General features: G+C 34.9%; 1 protein-coding gene across 2 annotated transcripts in view; it reads left to right on the plus strand.

Annotated features, from left to right (window-relative positions):
- LOC120235303 (lymphocyte antigen 75) overlaps nucleotides 1-21,812 on the plus strand; it is a 144,975-nt gene that overhangs the window by 64,942 nt on the left and 58,221 nt on the right. For both annotated transcript variants that reach the window (XM_039237534.1, XM_039237533.1), the window contains exons 19-28: nucleotides 186-253; nucleotides 522-601; nucleotides 1,195-1,334; nucleotides 3,016-3,121; nucleotides 3,575-3,735; nucleotides 9,985-10,114; nucleotides 11,872-12,098; nucleotides 15,731-15,896; nucleotides 18,492-18,659; nucleotides 21,653-21,769. In XM_039237534.1, coding sequence (XP_039093465.1) covers nucleotides 186-253; nucleotides 522-601; nucleotides 1,195-1,334; nucleotides 3,016-3,121; nucleotides 3,575-3,735; nucleotides 9,985-10,114; nucleotides 11,872-12,098; nucleotides 15,731-15,896; nucleotides 18,492-18,659; nucleotides 21,653-21,769 — 1,363 coding nt within the window. The remainder of the gene's footprint in view (nucleotides 1-185; nucleotides 254-521; nucleotides 602-1,194; nucleotides 1,335-3,015; nucleotides 3,122-3,574; nucleotides 3,736-9,984; nucleotides 10,115-11,871; nucleotides 12,099-15,730; nucleotides 15,897-18,491; nucleotides 18,660-21,652; nucleotides 21,770-21,812) is intronic.

The following is a 21,812-nucleotide window of genomic DNA, read 5'->3' on the forward strand; positions in this document are numbered from 1 at the left end:
AGTTTTCATTTACTTCTTTGGTGAAAGAACCTGGTGTATATAATTTAGAGACCAAAGTAATGGAATGTCTGGAAATTTTAGTAGTTGTGGTTATTATAAGACTGGGTATTTAAATCAAAACTCTCTTAAAAACTCAACATATGTAAGGATGGGTGATTTTGTTTGTTGGTTGGTTTGTTTTTCAGATATCTGGTGATGAACAGAAGTGGTGGGTGAGAACTTCTGAGCAGCCCATAGATCGTCACTTTATAAAGTATGTGACACAATTGATGCTGTCTTTGTAAAGTCATCTGAAAGAAGTCCCAAGTTCCCTTTAGAAAAGGGGTTGCTATTTACATTTTCTTTGAAAATTAATCTGTAAACTACATAGACTAGAGAAACCAAGTCATTTTGCATATTAACGTTAAGAAAAAGTGGTATAAAACAATGGCATACCATTAAATTTAGAATTAAAACTATAGTAAAAATCAGAATGCAACATGTAACTGTTATGAGCTATGAAATCTCTCCTTTTCTTTCAGCTCACGCTATCCATGGGATCACTTTCCTATAACATTTCGGGAGGAATGCTTGTACATGTCTGCCAAGACTTGGTTTAGCGGTAAATTAATTTCAAATCCTTTAATGTTAATTATATAATACGTGAACTTCAGGTTCAATTATTAGCTTAACCTTGTTTTTCTTTTGATTGTATGTTTGATTGCTTCATCTTATTTTGGCTTATTGCTAATGACCATGGCTCAAATTCCAAATGCAAATAAAGGTGCTTTTCACCTTTCACTGTATTTTGACTTTCTTTACCCTAAAGCGGTTACTTAGAAATAAATTTACCAATTTCATAACTGATAAACTTATAGAGAAATTTGCAAAGATAAACAGATAGCAATTCTAAATATAGTTTAGGTCTCTTTCCCCTTCATTAGCCTTCGCTTTCAACCTATTTTCTCGCCATCACGAACTGTGGTAACAGTGGTCATTATACCAAATGTGTGCATTTTTATCGGCAACACTGGTATGCTATAACCTACTGATATGAGTAATAATAGAAGTTAGAAATGAATAGAGAAGAAAAGGAATATATTTTAACTGTTTGGGAAAGATCGATTTAAAGATGTTTTCTTTACTACTGCATTGTTTTTAAAATGTGCTGAACAGAAAATTCTCACTACAGTAATCCTGCTTTTCATTTCTCAGACTTAAATAAGCCAGCAGACTGTAGTACCAAGTTGCCTTTCATCTGTGAAAAATATAATGTGTCTTCATTAGAAAAATATAGTCCAGATTCCACAGCTAAAATACAGTGCTCTGGGGATTGGATTGCTTTTCAGAATAAGGTAAAAAGAGAATTGCTACATTGTACAAATGATGATTGCTTTCATGCTGGTTGTATGGCCTGTGGCAGAATAGCAGCCCATCAAATAACTTCACTAAGATAGCCTCTGCATATTTCAGTAACTCACCTGATCCTCTGCATTGCCAGAAACCATGTTGAGTCTCAAGTTGAGTCTCATGCCTACAGGTCTTTCAAAGTACTGTGTTCCTATTCTTTTGCTGCTAAACTTAAATAGCTGATGTTGATCTGTCAATGGATTGTAATACTTTAAATAAACTCTCTATAGCATGAAGGAAACTGACAATTTCTGGCTGATAAATTTTCCACCTGAAAGAAAACATCCAAGTGGATATTTAATCTATCAATTAAATTAAACCAGCATTTCCCAAACTACTTTTTGGGAACTACCACACATATGCTAACAAAATGGTGATCATTGATCTTGCCTCCAAAGGGGACATTCTACATCTGCCTCTTTGAGATTTGTAATCTATATTGGTATATGTACCTCTTTGGAAATGCTAAGTAGAGAGATGTATGCTATAGTATGTTAAAACATCTATTCTCTTACATAAGAGAAGTTTGATGATAAGCAGGCTGGGGTTGGTGTGGAAGTTCCATGATATCTTCAAAACTAGGCTCCTTTTGTCTTTCTGCTCTGCCATTCTTAACATCATAAAATGTCCAAGCTCAAGTTCAGGGCATTCTCTTTAAGGTCTTTTCTAGAATCCACCTGATGATGATGATGTATAGCTCATTGGCCACTGCAGTCTGTAAAGAAGATGAAACAAAGTATTTTGTAGAATGTTTCAAGGAACACAGTTCAGAGCATACCATTCCATACTAACATGATCATAAGATCAAAAAGGGAAAGGAAGATATGTATCTGACAACTGAAAGCCTCTGTACTAAAGCTAAAATATTAATTTTAAAATTAGAACAATCTTTTTTCCCCAAGGTACTAAGACCAAATTAATGTACATAGTTGATGTAATTTTGAATTAAAATATCCTACCAAAAGAAAGGGGGGTGATTTCTTTTAAAATATTTATTTTTATATAAGGAAGTAATGATTTGGAATGCAGCCTTCGAAGTCAAATGGAACACAATCTAAATGCTGAGCATACCACTGTCTAGCTATTTCACTTATTGGAGAAGTTATTTAATTGCCCTGTGCCTCAGTTTCCCCCCATTTTATTGTGAGAATTAAATGAGATAATATTATGCAAACTGTTTAGCCCATGGAAAGCACTCCATAAATGGGAGATTTAAAAAAAAGTTTGACTAATAGACCACTCTAGTTGCTTCTATTGCAAGTAGAGATCTGCATTCATATAGTACTATTTTGCAAATTTCCATATCTCAGAGACCAAAAATTAGCAGCCCTCTAAAAGATGAGATGTTTATGGGGTGTCTGAGTGGCTCAATCATTTAAACCTATGATCTGTGATTTTTGCTCAGGTCATGATCCCAGAGTCATGGGACTGAGCCCTGAATCAGGCTCTGCACTGAGTATGGAGCCTGCTTAAGATTCTCTCTCCTCTCCCTCTATCCCTCTCTCCAACTTGTGCTCTCTCTCTTTAAAAAAAAAAAAAAAAGAATTAAAAGATGAGATGTTTACCTACTATGTGAGCTCTCCTGTGTCTGGAATCTTATTCTTCATATGTGTTTTTTGTTTGCAGTGTTTTCTCAAAATCAAACCCAAGTCTCTCACATTTTCTCAAGCAAGTGATACTTGTCACACCTATGGTGGCACTCTTCCTTCAGTGTTGAGCCAGAGAGAACAAGGTAGCAGAATTGTTTTGGAAACAACTTTTATTCTGATCTGGGGAGCCCAGATAGTTTAGGGAGGCTGTGGGGAATTAGCATATTAAAATATCTTCTTAGGGGCACCTGGGTGGTTCAGTCAGTTAAGCATCCACCTCTTGGTTTCGGCTCAGGTTGTGAACTCATGGTTTGTGGATTCAAGCCCCACATCGGGTTCTACAATGACAGTGAGGAGCCTGCTTGGGATTCTTTCTCTCTCCCCCTCTCTCCCTGCCCCTCACCTGCCCATTCTCTCTCTCTTTTGCTCTCAAACTAAATAAATAAACTAAAAATTTTTAAATCTTATTAAACCAGTTTTTTATATAATAGGTAAAAGATTATCTTTGTAGATAAGCAAGAGATATCCATTAACATTTTTAATATATGTTTAATTTGAATAAGTCAAATGCCTTAAAAAAAATCTCTTTCTGACAGATTTTATTACATCCTTGCTTCCGGATATGGAGGCTACTTTATGGATTGGTCTGCGCTGGACTGCCTATGAAAGGGTAAACAAGTGGACAGATAACAGGGAGCTGACATACACTAACTTTCACCCATTACTGGTTGGTTGGAGGCTGAAAATACCAACAAACGTAAGTTTTTTTGAATCAGAAATCTGTATAGGTTTGTGAATACCCAAGTCTTCCATAAATTACTGGATTAAGATAAGAACAAGGGTCTATTGGGGCACCTGAGTGGCTCAGGTGGTTAAGTGTCCAGCTTTAGTTCCGGTCATGCATGATCTCATGGTCTGTGAGTCTGAGCCCCGCATTGAGCTCCATGCTGATTGTGTGCATCCTGCTTGGGATTCTCTCTCCTTCTCTCTGTCCCTCCCCCATGTGCTCTCTCTGCTCTCTCTCCCTCAATATAAATATAAACAAATAAACATATTTAAAAAAGAACAAAGGTCTATTTTATGAGTCCACTTATATGAAATGTTCAGAGCAGGCACATATCTAAAGATAAAATGTAGATTAGTGATTGCCAGAGGCTATGGAGGAAAGAAGGATAGGAAGTCATGCCCAAAGGGTATGGCATTTCTTCTTGGGGTGGTAAAAATGTTCTAAAATTGAATGGGAGGTGATGGTTGCACAATTGAATATACTAAGAACTATAGAATGTGTGCTTTAAATGGATAAAGTTTATCACCTATGAGTGTTATCTCAATAAAACTGTCACAAGAAGAACAGGAGTTCCCCAGCATTCAAGCAGATGCCCTAGTTTTTTGGTTTTTGTTTTTTTTACAGTAGCTTCAGATTCCATACCACTTATTTTACAACCACAATAAACCATCATGTAGTAAGATGCAAATAGAAGCACATATAAATGCTTTATTAACATTTGGAACTTGGGGCTGTCTCCTGGAGCCAAAAGTACAAAATTGGTGACTAGTAATCATTTTCTGCTGAAAACTACACATAAAGAAGCTGTAGAGGGGAAAAAAAAACATTATGTTAACAATAGTTACCCTATACCATGATTCTGCTGCCCACTGCTTCTGTCTTCCCTATTTGCTGGATATAAACCACCTTTTGCACAATGGCAAAGATTAAGAAATTAACTTTAAAGTCAAATTCCAAAGATAGTTCTGGACAATAGTCAGTTGATGTTCCTGATGCAGTATAACTTTGCTCAAGGTAGATGTTGGTGCCAAAGGGAACTCTGAGTCAAATGTAATTATGTACAAAGTAAATATTAAAATAACATTTGGTTATTATAGAAAATCTGAAAGCTGTCAAAGAGTAAATGCAATAAAGAAAACTGTCAATCCTAATCCTTCTTATACTTAGGCCAGTAGCTTTCAAGTTTTCAACCATAATCTCATAGTAAGAATTACATTTAAATTACTGTTAAGTACATGAATATAAATATAATATTGAATTGAAACAGATGTTTCAAGAAACAGTACTTACCCTGACTGCATATATCCACTGATATTTTCTTTCTAGTCTAGTCTAAACTATTCTTCACCTATCCATCCTATTTCATTATCACATATGTGAGTCAAGATCTGCTGAATTGATGTCACAACCTACTAAATGAGTCTCAAACTATATTTGAACCCTAATCTAGGAAATCACAATAAGTATTTCAGAATTTTTTCTTCTAAGGCTTTTTCATATATTATCTTTCTGACATAGATAAAATCACAGTCTGTATACCATTGTATATATACTATTCTACTTTTCTCGTTTAGTACCAAATAATAAATAGTTTCTTATACCATTAAAAGATATGCTTGAAAAGCATTTTAATAGTACACAATATCTCTTGGTAGATATGTGAGAGTATTTAGGTTATTTCCATTTTTGCACAATGATAAATAGTGCTACAATGAACATTTTATGCATAATCTTTTATTATATTTCAGATTACCTCAAGATATATTTTGGAAGTCATATAGCCAAATCAAAAGATATAAGTGGTTATAAAGCTCTGATTACCAAATGCTTTCCAGAAAGGTTTATGAGTTTATATTTTTATTAGCAATATATTATGATGGCCCTTTTATCCATATCAGAATATTAACAATTTCTAACATTTGTTGATCATCTAATATGTGTCAGGTACTTTGCTAATGCATCATATGCATTATTTGATTTAATCTGTACAATAGATGTGAAAAGGACTATTACTCCACCTCTATCTTACAAATGTAAAAACAGAAGGAGTCATGTAACTTGCACCCAATCATGCAGCCACGTGTGCAGAGTCACATTTAAATCTTAGGTCCAAGAGTCCACAGAACCAGTGTTCTTAGCTACTTTACTATGTTGCTTATAAGGGGCATTGTCTTTTAAAAATTCTTGCTAATTTGGTAATTTAATATATCATATTTTTGTTTATATTTCTCTGATTCTAATGAAAACAAACTTCTATGAGTTCAGTAGTAATTTGAATCTCATCAAGTATAAATGTTATATTTTGCCAATATTTATCAAAGCCTTCATATATTTCTCTTTTGCCTTCATGTATTTCTTATTGATATTATAACTGTGTAAATATTAAACATGCTAAGTCTCTGTTTCTTGTGTTTACTAAAAATTTTCCAGTATATTTTTTAAACTCTGAATCCAAAAATATTATAGAAATGTTTTGATTTTTTCTTGTGTGTACATTCAAATCTGTTTATTTCCCTTTTTTTCTCCATTTCTATTAGATTACAAAGCTCATCATATAAATGTTAGTTAAATATATGCTTATATTTTCTTTGCCTTTTTTTTCCTGACAGCATGGTACAGCCATGGTATGTGGTATACGTTGGCAGTGAATACTTAAGGCATTTCCCTAATCCTGTCTAACATCGTTTGTTACATACACTTCCATCTGTTAAAGACAATATAGGATGCCTCCTTTATATATTAAATGTGTTTGTATGTGATATGCTCTTTCATAGCTATAACACTAATCTAAATACTATAATTTGCCAATTTTTAAAAAATATAATAGGAATAGTTATCATTTATAAATACTTTTAAAAATAGCTTTAGCTATTTTTGTCCATTCCTCCAAACTATAATTATTTAGTCAATTTCCAACTAAATCATTAAATTAAAAAACTTCTAATGAGAATTTGATAACATTTTAGGGAGAATTAACATATTTTTATTAACATTTCAATTTTAAAATATGGTATAATATATCTCTCCATTTATTCAAGTCTTCCTTCAGAGCCTTCAGTGAAGTTCTTGTAATTCTGTCTCATTGCCTTGAGAATAGCAGGTTTTTTCTTGATTTTCTCACTGACAGTAGAAAGCTATTGTTTGGGTATATTTCTATATTTATTTCATAGGCATCCGTCTTCCTAAAAGCATCTTATTGCTTCTCAGAGTTTTTCACTAGATTTTTTTGGAGGTTTCCTAATTAGATGATCATAATCTTCAAACACCTGTCCATGCTTCACTACATATGGTCAGACTTCCAGAACTGTAGCACTACCAGAAGTAATAACCACTATCCTAGACTTGCTCTGGATTTTCTGACTGTCTGAAGTCTCTCATTGTTATATATGATGCCTACTCTTTTTTTAAGTTTTATCATTCTATAACTAGCTTATTTAAAATTTTTGTTCAGGAATAAGTACTGAATTTTCTAATGCTTATTTCCAGCATCTACTAAAAATGTGATAATAGCTAAATTAAACTATTTTCATCTTATCATAAAATCTAGTTGTTCAAAGTGGATTATATTTTACTTATATACTGAACTGGATTTATTAGATTTTATTTGAGAATGTTTTCATCTCTGTTCATAGATTTAATTTTTTTATGCAATATGGTCAGATTTTTTTTCTGATTACATTAACTTCATAAGAAGAACTGGATACCTTTCTGCCTTTGTGTTTTGAAATTATGACTCAGCATAGAGAGTTATCTTTCTCTGAAAGTTTGAAGGAAGCACCTAAAAAATCATGTGATGATACACTTCAGAGATCATTCTTTAATAATAAAGAGATTTGGTGTAGTGGTTGAGTGGTTAAACTCCAGAGTTGCATTGTCTGGGCTTGAATTCCATCGAGTCATTTAATGTGCCTTTGAAAGTTCCCTTAACTTTTCTTAAGCCTCAATTTTTCATCTGTAAAATTTTTCAAAAAATTTTTAATGTTTATTTAATTTTGAGAGAGAGAGAAAGAGACAGAGTGTGACCAGGGGAAGGACAGATAGAGAGGGAGACACAGAATCTGAGGCAGGCTCTGACAGCTCAGGGCCTGACGCAGGGCTTGAACTCACAGACTGTGAGATCATGATCTGAGCTGAAGTCGGTCACTTAACTGACTGAGCCACCCAGGCACCCCTCATCTGTAAATTCTGACACTGTTATACCTACAATACAATGTGAGGATTACATAGATAATCCATTTAAAGCTTTTAGCTCTCTGATGCATAGTTTTTAAAATGAACTATTAATATTAATTTTCAATTTCCTCCAAAGTTTCTGGTACATTTTGGATTTTCTGCTTTTCCTTGTAATAATTATGCTAATTTTATTTTTCAAGAAAGTCGCATACTTCATTTAGATTTTCTTTTTTTTTAATTTTTTAAAACTTTTTTAAGTAATCCCTACATCCCACATGGGGCTCGAACTCAGAACCCCAAGATCAAGAGTCACATGCTCTTCCAACTGAGACAGCCAGGTACCCCTCATTTAGATTTTCTAATGTATTAGAATAAAATTGTGTATACTATTATCTTTTTAAATCCCCATATCTTATTTTGATTATGTTTTTACTTTTTATTCAGATTTTTACAAAATTGGTGTGTTATGGCTTTCTCTTCCATCTCTCCACCCTTTACTTCTATTGCTTGAGGTACATTTACAAATATTACATTTTCTATCCTGTCTTTCTTGGAGTTATATTTTTATTCATTTTCTAATCTCCTGTACTCAATTCTTAGTTCAACTTTCCTTTAAAAACCAGAATACATTTAATAATATATATTTGCAGAATTCCACTGTTGGGTATTCACCCAAAATCCAAAACACTAATTCAAAAAGATATATACACTCTTATGTTTATTACATCAGTATTTACAATAGCCAACATATGGAGGCAACCTAAGTATCCACTGATAGATAAATGGATATGGAAAATGTAATGTGGTATACACACACACACACACAAATACTACACAACTTAAAAATGGATGAGATCTTGCCATTTGCGACAACATGAATGGACTTAGAAGGTATTATGCTAAAGGAAATAAGTCAGACTGAGAAAGACAAATACCATTTTGCTCATATAAGGGAACCACTCATATGAAAAAACAAATGAATAAAAAAACAAAAAGCAGAATCAGACCTATAAACACAGAGAACAAACTGTTCAAAGAACAAACTGAGGGTTACCAGAGGAAGAGGAGTGGGAGGATGGGCAAACTGGGTAAAAGGGAAAGAAAGATACAGGCTTTCAGTTACAGAATGAATAAGTTACAGCACAGGGATTATAGTCAATGATATTATAAGTGAATTGTATGGTGACAGATGGTAGGTACATGTGTGGTAAGCATAACGTAACATACAGGGAAGCAAATCACTATGTTGTATACATGAAACTAATGTAGCATTGTGTGTCAACTATACTCAAATAAAACACTTAATAATAATAATAATAATACATGTTTACCTCTATAAAAAGTGTAATGCATATCCCTTGTGATATTATTCTTTCCTATAATTATTTTATTTCAGTTTTGGTCCAGTGTGTATTGTGTAGCACGTGTCTATGTGTTTTTATAAAATCTGTAACTCCTAGGATAAGCTTACTTTTCTTATTTTTCTAAGTGTGTGATATGCTTCAAGCATACAAAAATATAGGAACAATATACTTAGAATAAATTTTCATACCTAGTATTATTGATTTGTGATCAGAGAATGAAATCTAAATAGATATTTATGGATGTTTTTATAGTGACTAGTAAGGATCAAAGCTTTAAGGTGAGTTCTCTGTTGTGTAGTATACAGTTTGTCATCATAAAAATTTTATAAACATCTAATAAATTGAATTAACAATCATTACTTTTTTGCTTTGAAATGTCAAGAATGATAGCAGAGTGTTAAATATTACTATAATTCTGTTTTAATCTTACTTGTACCAGATTTTCTTTATCTGTTTAGAATTTATGTTTAAAATATTGCCACTGTTTTGTTTTATAATTTCTAAAGTTAATTGGCATTTTCCCATGCTTTGGAAGTTTTTGAGGATTTTCTTGTGATTTCATGGCCAGCTCCTTAATAGAATTTTTACAGGAGGAAAATTCAATTTGGAATATAAAGTTCTCTTGCTGGGATCTTCAGGCAGTTAGTTTCATGATTATTGTACATATTTGCCTTTTGTTTAGATATTTGAGGAAGAGTCCCAATACTACTGTGCTCTAATGCTCAACCTCCAAAAGTCACCTTATACTGGGACATGGAATTTTACTTCCTGCAGTGAATACCACACTCTGTCTCTCTGTCAGAAATATTCAGGTAAAAATTATTATTAGATAACTATGGTACTTTGTGCTGTTAGATATATACAGTACTTTTTCACAAAAATCCTAATTAATTAGTCATTAATTTAATTACTCTTAATTTAATTAACAATTAATTAAATGATATAATATTAATTTGTAAACATATAGCTTCCCTAAAATTTCCACATAGCTAAATTCATATTGGTTCAGTGAGTCAGATTATCTCAAACGGAATGTTACTTTTTTATGTGTCATTTCTTTATCTAATTAAATATCAAAATTAAGTATTGGTGCTGACAGCTCTGAATCTGGAGCCTGCTTTGGATTCTGTGTCTCCCTCTCTGCCCCTCCCTTGTTTGTGTTCTTTGTCTCTCAAAAACAAATAAATGTTAAAAATTTTTTTAATTAGAATCATCCATATTTTCAAAAAGATGTTTTTATAAAGTATCACATTGTTTTCATTGATCACAATGGTCTTAATAAATGATTTGAAAAAATAAGAAACCTTTTGGGACATTTGGGTGGCTCAGCAACTTAAGCATCCAAGTCTTGATTTGAGATCTGGTCATGATCCCAGGGCCATAGGATTGATCCCTGTGTTAGGCTCTGTGCTGAGCATGGAGCCTGTTTAAGATTCTTATTCTCCCTCTGCCCCCCCCCATAAAAATGAATAAACAAATAAAATTTTTAAAAGTTTGTCATGTGTTCATAGCAGCACTCTCCACAATAGCCAAAACATGGAAAGAGCCTAAGTGTCCATCAACGGACGAATGGATCAAGAAGATGTGGTTTATCTATACCATGGAATACTACATGGCAATGAGAAACAATGAAATCTGGCCATGTGTAGCAACATGGATGGACCTTGAGGGTGTTATGCTGAGTGAAATAAGTCAGGCAGAGAAGGACAAATATCATATGTTTGCACGTATAGGAGGACTAGGAGGAACTTGACGGAGGAACAAGGGGGAGAAGAAGGGGGGAAATGGTGGGGGAAAGGGAGAGAGGCAAACCATGAGAGACTCTTGAATGCTGACAAAAACTGAGGACTGATGGATGTGGGGGGGAGGGGGGATGGGCATGGAGGAGGATACTTGTGGGGATGAGCACTGAGTGTTATGTAGAAACTAATTTGACAATAAACTATTTGTAAAAAAAAAAATAATAAAATAAAATAAAATAGCTCTATAAAGGTAAAAAAATAAATAAATAAAAGTTTGTCATGTAATGAGAACCTCAAGTAGGTAATCCATGTACTTCTAAAGATTCTAAAGAACTTTTTTTAAATTAAGTTATGCTCATTTGCCTCATACTGTTTAGTAACTGCTTTATTCAGGGAAGCAGTATAAAGCAATAATTCAATATATCCTCTCATGGGTTGTTTTGTTCATTTTTTTCACGGGAGCTCTTCCCGATGAAAACTTTGTAAGGGAACACCTAACACCTTCTCTTGTTGAAGGAGTTCAAACAAAGGAGATATTTGACACCAACCTGAAATGGTAATCTGATTGCAGCCTACTTTTACTTATACCTTTTTTTGTTCCTAAATCAAATCAACAAAAACAGAATTTTGTTCCAGTTTTAGAAAAAAAAAGGTGTGCCTCACACATATTACCTAAGGTACACAGCAAGACATACCTGGTTCTCCCAGCCAAAATCTAAAATAAATGAATAGATAAGTAATATCTAAAGTATTAATGGAGAAATGAAGGAATGTCCCACACTTTGCAGAATGGATGGTTTTTGTGGTTTTTTTTCTTTTACACACAGAAATTGAAAGCAGACAGACCTTGCAGAATACTTCAGACACTATAAAGTATCTAAATAATTTGTACAAAATAATCCCAAAGAGTCTGACATGGTTTGATGCTCTGACGGAGTGTCAGAAAGAAAACATGCACCTGGTGAGCATCACAGACCCTTACCAGCAGGCCTTCCTAACTGTACAGACGGTCCTTCATAACTCTTCTTTATGGATTGGACTCTCCAGTCGAGACGTAAGTTTTCAGTCCCAACTGCCAGCATTGGGTGACGGAATGTGAAATTTTTGTTGCATGCAGCATTTCTCATATCAGACTAAAGAACACAGAGATTGTAAAATCTTACTCCAGTGAGTAGATTTCATGAAGTGCATAATTTTTAGTGGCAGTCATCTTTCCACTGTTGAAAGATCTGGTGCTTTATTGTTTAGATTAAGAAGAAGTTCTAGTGGACGTATGTGGATGAGTACTTCTTTTCATTCTAGTAAAAGATTGAGCTGGAAGCAGGAACTGCCAGCTCTCCCCAGCCAATGAAAAGAAGAGGGGAAGAGAAGAATTAAAAAATCAGATGGGGTTCAGTGTGCAGAAGTACTGTGGTTTCTGATGAATAGTCTTTTTATCCTTTTCCGAATCAGCAGAGTAAAATTAAGCCTCTCTAAAAGGAGATTAGCGTAGTGTTTCACCACAGCTCAAGAGCTGATCCTGGATGGATGTCTTGAATACTTCTAGTTCATTTCACAGCCCAGCAAAGAATACTAGTCTCCTGCTAATTCCCAATGCTAGGCTACAAACATGTCACATAAGCAGGAATATTTATGCTTCTGAAGCATTTAGCTATAATTAATAAGTTTTTTTTCAATAAAGCTATAGTAAAAAAATAATAAATAAGGCTGTAGTATTTCTGACAGCACTGTAGGTCACTTTTGTCTCCATTCTAGGCCTTCTATATAATAATCTGATACTCTGCTCACTGAGATGTATTGAAGGGGAAGATATAGGGCTGGTATGTGAGGCTGCATACATTAGACTCTGCATAGGGGGTGCCATTTACAAAGATTGTGAACTCTGCCCCCTGCATCTGCACAGTGCATGACTGGTGAAGCCCTAGTTAGATAAATGTTACCTAAACCAGTATTCTCTACTTTCAGAGAGAGGGTAATTGACAGAGAAAGACAGAAGAGTACATTGCATTGTGAAGCAAACCTAAGTTATATATACCTTGGGAAAACCCTCAGTATACCAATGTGGCATATACCAAAATGGTTTTAGCGCTGCATGGAAAAAATGTGATTGACAGTGATTTAGTCCTAGTACACACCCAGAGTCAAACTCGAGAATGGGTGATAAAATTTAAAATAGACTCAGAAGTAAACATTACTTTGGACAAACTTTTGATTCATTACCACTAGCATTTTCTAGAAGCTTAGTATTTAGAAATTGCTTGAATAATGGTTTCTCTAAGACTTCCAGGTCAAGCCAGATCATTGGCTTGAACTAGTTTTCAAGACTTACTTTATCAGTTCTTTCATAACATTGTATTCATTTATTTCCTCTTCATTGTTTGGGACTATGTGAAACCCATCATTGTGTCTCTTGTGAGGGTAGTAATAAGTTATTACATTTCCTAGTTTCAATCACCTTTAACCTTTTGAAACAAAAGCAATACTGTCCCTGTAGAAAATTTGTAAATTTATAGTAAATTTTTTAAAAAGAAAATGAGAATCATCTATAATCACCGTACCTAGTGATAAATATGATTTAATAATCTGGTATATATCCCTCAAGATTTTTCTATGTACACATGTATATTTTTAAGATAGAATCATACTGTTTTGTTACTTGTTACTTGCCACTTAAGGATTTTGACCTTATTTCTTATCCTATTTTCTATTTGTACTTATGTTTCTCTTTTTCCTTTCACTCTTTAACATATTCTATGTGGCTGTTTATTATGTATTTGCATAAAGTGCCTTAAATCTTTGGAACATGGACCGGATACATTTTACATTGAAAGCAACAGAAGGGTATTTAAAGATTTTAAGCCTGGTAGTGACAATATCAGATTTTTACTTAAGTAGAATAATACTGGCAGAGGGTGGGTAAGGAAGTGAATAGTCTAGAGATTTCTTATAGAAATTCATGCAGGAAATGATGTTGGCCTGAACTAAGGCCGGTGGCAGTTCTGGGTTATTTATCTAAAGTTTGGAGTGTGGCAGTGGCAGTGGGTCACTCACGTACGTAGATTGTAAGCATATAGAAAAAGAGGAAGTTAAGAAGGCTTGGGAACTGGGTGAATCATCCACATTAACATTAATGTCTGTAAGTCAATGGTTGGACCATTGGGGTATCTCTTCAATGAATATCAGGGGGGAACAGAGAGGCAAGTCCTCAGTGAATGTCAGAGAGAGGCATGGAATCTGGGAGCTTGCATAACCTCAAAGGAAATGACTGAAAGAGTTATCCCATTCTCCTAGCCCTGTGGTATCTGAGAATGGAAAAATAAACAGCCTTCCTCCTGGGTGTTGAAAGGAACTTATTCCTTTGGAAAAGACAGGTTTTAATTAATTTCAATTAAGGTCAAGAATTTAGTAAAGAGGCACTTACAATCTTAATAAAGAGAGATCACATTCAGCAGAGATTGAGGGGGTGGTGATTTATCTATGAGGAATAGAAGGTCCAAAAGCCCAGATTCCTGGGTTAGTTGTGAGTGCAACAAAGGTGAAGGAATCCAGGGTAATACTAAGTACAAGCAACATCCCTTGGCCAAAGGAGCACATTTGAGGCCATGGGGCTTAGGCCACAAGGTTACAACTAGAACTCTGGGGGGAGAAAGTTTTCAGAATGAAATACTTGGTGGTGTTGAAGCCTGAACATCTTTGCTATTTATGGTTCAATAAGGATACTGTGTGTGGCCTTTGCCCAATATTCCAAATATACCAGTGATACAGAATCACCTTGGGCCTCAGGACAGCTTAATTCACTGGGTCACTGTATAAGGGCTGGTGCTCTAGCAGCACCTTGGAGAAGCTCAAACAGGTCTGTACCCTAGACTTTTGTACCTATTTTGTAAAGCCTCTCTCAAGATGGTGTTTGGTCAAACCCTTGTCAGGATGTAAAGATAGATGTTCACTGACTTTTAGTTCACAATAGAAGTTAGTGAATGAGGAAGCTTTTCGATAAAGACAAGTATAAAAACAGCAGTGTGAGATCCGCAAGGCCTGAGTCAGAGTTAGAAGGGAGAGAGCTAACATTTATATAGTTCTTTCTGTGTGCCAGTTGGCCATAGAGTTACATGTTTTACACGTTACCCCACTAATTCTAGCCCTGAGAGGTTAAGGGTCATATTTGTTTAATAGATGAGGGGATGGAAATCTGGCAAGGTAAACTAAAATCAATAACTAATAAGGGGCTGAGCCAGAATTCAAAACTAGATATGCTTAGCTCCAGAGCCTATGTTCTTTCCACTACTACATAATTGTTTTTCTGACTTCCAACAATGAACAGTTCCAATTAAGTGTGAGGCAGTCTAGCATAATGGCTCAGGCCATGGACTCTCGTGCCTGATGGCCTGGATTAGAATCCCAGCACTGCAGTATTCATTCTATGTGACTTTGAGCACACTACATATTCAGTTTCCTCATCTGTGAAATAAACGTAATAGTTCCTATCTCACATGGTTGTTAGGAAGATTAAGTAAGTTAATCTTTGCAAAGCACTTAGAACAGTGCCTGGCACATGGTAAGTGCTATGTAACTATGTGCTAAATATAAGATAAAATTAAAAGTTATTAGATTGAGCAAGAGGGTAATATAATACAAAGGAGATAAAGTGAAGTATTCCCACTTGAACTGTATTTCTGCTGCTTATAGGATGAACTCAACTATGGCTGGTCAGATGGGAAACATCTTCAATTTAGTCGCTGGATTGAAAATAATAAGCAACTTGAAGACTGTGTAATATTAGACACTGATGGATTCTGGAAAACATCTGATTGTGAACATAAGCAACCAGGTGCTATTTGCTACTATCCAGGAAGTATGCTAATTTTAAATATTTTAATTTATGGAGGGTGGTTTTGTAAACTCTGGTTTTGAAATAATAATGTCCTTTTCTACAACAAAATTTGTTGTGAAAATTTGTATTCAAGTAGAATTAGTATATATTAAACACTTTGTTATTGATTTATTGTTTTATCCATGTTATATCTTTATTTTTGTCAGTTGACAATGGTACTTGACCTTTGAGTTTTAAATCCCTGTTACCCTCATTTTGTTTATATTTTGTGTTTGTGTTCTATAGAAAGTTCATATTTGTAGGAATTATTTTTAGTAATTCTTATTATCAACAACTAATCTTTCTTTTTAAGAGTCACTGCTAAGATTCATTTGTTTGCAAGCTCAAGCCAGCTTAAGCCAAAGGGACACTTACATCCTCAAAAATAAGGATATAGCTGAGCCTCATGAGGAATGGGAATCAGAAACTGAATGGAATCTGGAACCCAGAGATAACTGTCTTCCACCTATCCTTTATGTTTCTCTCTGTGGATCTGCACTCTTCTTTTTATATACTTTCTGCTTCTCTCTGTGCATGGTAAAACATGGCAGCTCCTGAGCTTTCAATTATAGCCATAACTAGAGATGAATTGACTATCCCTAATTTACACTTCCCAAATTCTTAGAGAGAATCTGATATGCCTAGTGAGGTATGCAGTCTCTAGTTGAGTCAGAGTAAAGTGGTTTTACAACTGCCAGGGGCCCACATTTGTGTGTTTGCTGTAGAAAGAAAATATTACTTCCCAAAAGGAATCGTTGCAAGCTGGGAGATATACTAGATAGTTTCTACTGCATATTAAATCTGTTTGTTGGCTTTGAGTAGAATATATCTGTGTTGACACATAGACCAATGGAATAGAATAGAAAACTCAGAATTGGACCCACAGATGTATGGCCAATTACTCTCTGACAAAGCAGGAAAGAGTATCCAATGGAAAAAAGACAGCCTCTTTAACAGATGGTGCTGGGAGAACTGGACAGCAACATGCAAAAGAATGAAACTAGACCACTTTCTTATACCATACACAAAAATAAACTCAAAATGGATGAAGGACATGAATGTAGACAGGAAACCATCAAAACCCTAGAGGAGAAAGCAAGAAACAACTTCCTTTACCTCAACTGCAGCAGTTTCTTACTCATTACATCTCCAAAGGCAAGGGAATCAAGAGCAAAAATGAACTATTGGGACCTCATCAAGATAAAAACCTTCTGCACGGCAAAGGAAACAATCAGCAAAACTAATAGGCAACCAATGGAATGGGAAAAGATATTTGCAAATGACATATTGGATAAAGAGTTAGTATCCAAAATCTACAAGGAACTCACCAAGCTCCACACCTGATAAACAAATAATCCAGTGAAGAAATGGGCAGAAGACATGATCAGACACTTCTCAAAGAGGACATCCAGATGGCCAACAGACACATGAAATGATGCTCAGCATCCCTCATGATCAGGGAAATACAAATCAAAACCACACTGAGATACCACCTCACGCCTGTCACAGTGGCTAAAATGAACAAATCAGAGGACTCTAGATGCTGGCGAGGATGTGGAGAAATGGGCACCCTCCTACACTGTTGGTGGGAATGTAAACTGGTGCAGTCCCTGTGGAAAACAGTGTGGAGGTTCCTCAAAAAATTAACAATAGAACTCCCCTATGACCCAGCAGTAGCTCTGGTAGGAATTTACCCAAGGGATACAGGACTACTGATGCATAGGGGCACATGTACCCTAATGTTCATAGCAGCACTTTCAACAATAGCCAAATCATGGAAAGAGCCTAAATGTCCATCAACTGACGAATGGATTGAGAAGATGTGGTTTATGTATATAATGGAATAGTACATGGCAACGAGAAACAATGAAATCTGGCCATTTGAAGCAATGTGGATGGGACTTGAGGGTGTTATGCTAAGTGAAATAAGTCAGGCAGAAAAGGACAGATATCATATGTTTTCACTCATATGTGGAACAGGAGAAATTTAACAGAGGACCATGGGGGAGGGGAAGGGAAAAAATAGTTAAGGAGAGGGAGGGAGGCCTGCATCAGCTCTCTGCTGATAGCACGAAGCCTGCTTGGGATTCTCTCTCTCTCTCTCTCTCTCTCTCTGCCTCTCTATCACTTGTGCTTGCTCTCTCTCTCTCTAAAAATAAATAAACATTAAAAAAATTAAAGTTAGAGAAGATACCAGTAACCAAAAACTTGAAGATGAGTTCTCAAAGTTATAGTTAGGTGCCTATTATTAATATCCTTGTATAGTCTCTGAGGTTGCCCCTTGTTTTTGAGGTTTGGTAATACTGGAAGACAGAAAGACATTTAGCTTAATAGCACTTCATGTTTTATATTCTCTCACTCATTCCACAGCAGAGGAAAGTAATTATGTTAAATAAACTCCTTCCTACAGAAACCCAGTTAAGAGGTCACATTATATTTGAGTATAAACAGAACAAACATCATTTGGCTATTATTTATTGGCTTCCTGAATATTTCCTACAAATCAAGTCTAATTACTCTGAACAGGATTTAAATTTACATCTAAAATTAGAATTCTTACGATTGTCATTTTTTTAGATGAGACTGAAAAAGAGATCAAACCGGTTGACAGTGTCCAGTGTCCATCTCCTGTTCTGTCGACTCCGTGGATACCATTTCAGAACTGTTGCTACAATTTCATGATAGGAAAGACTAAATATAAGTCAGTAACACCAGATGAAGCTCATTCTACATGCCAGAATCTGAGTAAGTATCTTATGTGGTCATTGCATTTATTCATTAAAAAAGCAATTCTCACCCGAATGTGTTACAAATATTTTTAATTAGTACTAGTGACTAGATTTCAAAAATACTCATCTTCTAATTTCTACATGATCAACAAAAAGTATTAAAATCTGTGTTTAGTTAAAATGGATAATATAGGAGTTATTTCTTTACCTATCCATTAGAGAACTAGTCTGTCTTTACATGGATAAACAAAATGAGTTCTACTTTAAAAGACACAGAAATGACATTAACAAGCAGAGAACTAGGTGTTCAACCAAGCTAGGCTGCAGGCAAAGTGAAAATAGGCAAACGTGGGTGGCTGAAATCTCAGATAAATAATAAAAAGCAAAGAAAAGCTCTGCTTAAAAGAAATGCGTATTTCACACTTGTAACTCTCAGGACTCTTCAGATATTCCCTGTGAGATCCACTGAGGCTTTATGACTTCTCTGCAGTAGACCTGGGAACTGTGGGAAGTTCATTTTTTTTAATTAACTTTTTAAAATTTACATCCAAGTTAGTTAGCATATAGTACAACAATGATTTCAAGAGTAGATTCCTTAAAGCTCCTTCCCATTTAGCCCATCCCCCTTCCCAAACCCCTCCAGTAACCCTCTGTTTGTTCTCCATATTTAAGTCTCTTATGTTTTTGTTCCCCTCCCTGTTTTTATATTATTTTTGCTTCCCTTCCCTTATGTTCATCTGTTTTGTATCTTAAAGTCCTCATTGAGTGAAGTCATGTGATATTTGTCTTTCTCTGACTAATTTCGCTTAGCATAATACCCTCTAGTTCCACCCACGTAGTTGCAAATGGTAAGATTTCCTTCTTTTTGATTGCCGAGTGATACTCCATTGTATATATATATACCACATCTTCTTTATGCATCCATCCATCGATGGGCATTTGGGCTCTTTCCATACTTTGGCTACTGTTGATAGTGCTGCTGTAAACATTGGGGTACATGTGTCCCTTTGACACAGCACACCTGAATCCCTTGGATAAATGCCTAGGAGTGCAATTGCTGGGTCGTAGGGTAGTTCTATTTTTAATTTTTTGAGGAATCTCCATACTCTTTTGCAGAGTGGCTATACCAGTTTGCATTCCCACTAGCAGTGCAAAAGAGATCCTCTTTCTCCACATCCTCACAAGCATCTGTTGTTGCCTGCGTTGTTGATTTTAGCCATTCTGACAGGTGTGAAGTAGTATCTAATTGTGGTTTTGATTTGTATTTCCCTGATGATAAGTGATGTTGAGCATCATTTCATGTGTCTGTTGGCCATCTGGATGTCTTCTTTGGAAAAGTGTCTGTTCATGTCTTTAGCCCATTTCTTCAATGGATTATTTGCTTTTTGGGTGTTAAGTTTGATAAGTTCTTTATAGATTCTGGATACCAACCCTTTATCTGATATGTCATTTGCAAATATCTTCTCCCATTCCATCAGATGCCTTTTAGTTTTGCTGATTGTGTCCTTTGCTGTGCAGAAGCTTTTTATTTTGATGAGGTCCCAATAGTTCATTTTTTATTTTGTTTCCCTTGCCTCTGGAGACATGTTGAGTAAGATGTTGCTGCAACCAAGGTCGGAAAGGTTCTTGCCTGCTTTCTCCTTGAGGATTTTGATGGTTTCCTGTCTTACATTTAGGTCTTTCATCCATTTTGAATTTATTTTTGTGTATGGTGTAAGAAGGTGATCCAGGTTCATTTTTCTGCATGTCGCTGTCCAGTTTTCCCAGCACCACTTGCTGAAAAGATTGTCTTTATTCCATTGAATATTCTTTCCTGCTTTGTCAAAGATGAGTTGACCATACATTTGTGGGCCCATTTCTGGGTTCTCTGTTCTGTTCCATTGATCTGAGTGTCTGTTCTTGTGCCAGTACCATGCTGTCTTGATAACCACAGCTTTGTAATACAGCCTGAAGTCTGGGATTGTGATGCCTCCTGCTTTGGTTTTCTTATTCAAGATTGCTTTGGCTTTTTGGGGTCTTCTCTGGTTCCGTACAAATTTTAGGATTGTTTCTTCTAGCTCTGTGAAGAATGCTGGTGTTATTTTGAGAGGGATTGCATTGAATATGTAGATTGCTTTGGGTATTACTGACATTTTAACGATATTTGTTTTTTCTATTCAGGAGCATGGAATATTATTCCATTTTTTTGTGTCTTCTTCAATTTCCTTCATCAGCTTTCTGTAGTTTTTAGTGTATAGATTTTTCACCTCTTTGGTTATGTTTATTCCTAGGTATTTTATGGGTTTTGGTGTGTGGGAAGTTCTTATGGAAAATATCAAACTATTATTCCCAAAAGTGTGCTCTGTAGAAACTAGTCTTGAGAGATAGTCTACAAGAATGAATCCTTCGAAAAAGAGCAAGATTGAGAAACACTACATGTCATTGCTTCCTTTTAGACATTTTGCATAAACTTTAAGAAATACAGGCATAAATGAACTAGTTTAACTTTGTTTAATTAATGTTTGTGATATTTTTATCCATCTAGTCTTTTTCTGAGAAATTCCTGCTAATTTCCTGAGGAAGACCCTTTGGGAAATATTAAACTTTTATAACCCTAATATAAGAGTGCTCTATAAGGAAAAAAAAGAACTATCATATAGACCAGCCAAGAGGTTTTATTTACTATAGTTTTTGACAGTGTGTCTTTACCAATATAAATTTGTACCAGTTTAAAATAAGATTTAAATGGGGGAAAAGTGAAGTTAATCAATGTTTTAAATTCTCTACTCAGCTACTAGTTTTACACTAGTCTATAATTGACATCAGAATGTCCAAATTTAACATCAAAATATTTGAAGACTTATTAATCTATTCATTTTAGTACAATGAGATAGTTTTAATTTATACATCTGTCTTATTTTTCAATATTGTTGTAAAGTTTATTAAACTAGGAAATAAAATTTTCTAAATCTATCAAAGAATTCTAGATAAGTAATTATTAAAATCATCAACTTTTTTTTTATTTAACAGATCCAAAATCACATGTTCTGAGTATTCGAAATGAAGAAGAGAATAACTTTGTTCTTGAGCAACTTCTGCACTTGAATAATATGGCTTCATGGGTCACATTAGGTATAACTTATGAAAGTAAGTTATAAATCTGCTGATTTTCTTTGTTTATAATCATACT

The sequence above is a fragment of the Hyaena hyaena genome, unplaced genomic scaffold (assembly GCF_003009895.1).
Source record: "Hyaena hyaena isolate Hyena2069 unplaced genomic scaffold, ASM300989v1 scaffold_126, whole genome shotgun sequence".
Taxonomy (NCBI): Eukaryota; Metazoa; Chordata; class Mammalia; order Carnivora; family Hyaenidae; genus Hyaena; species Hyaena hyaena.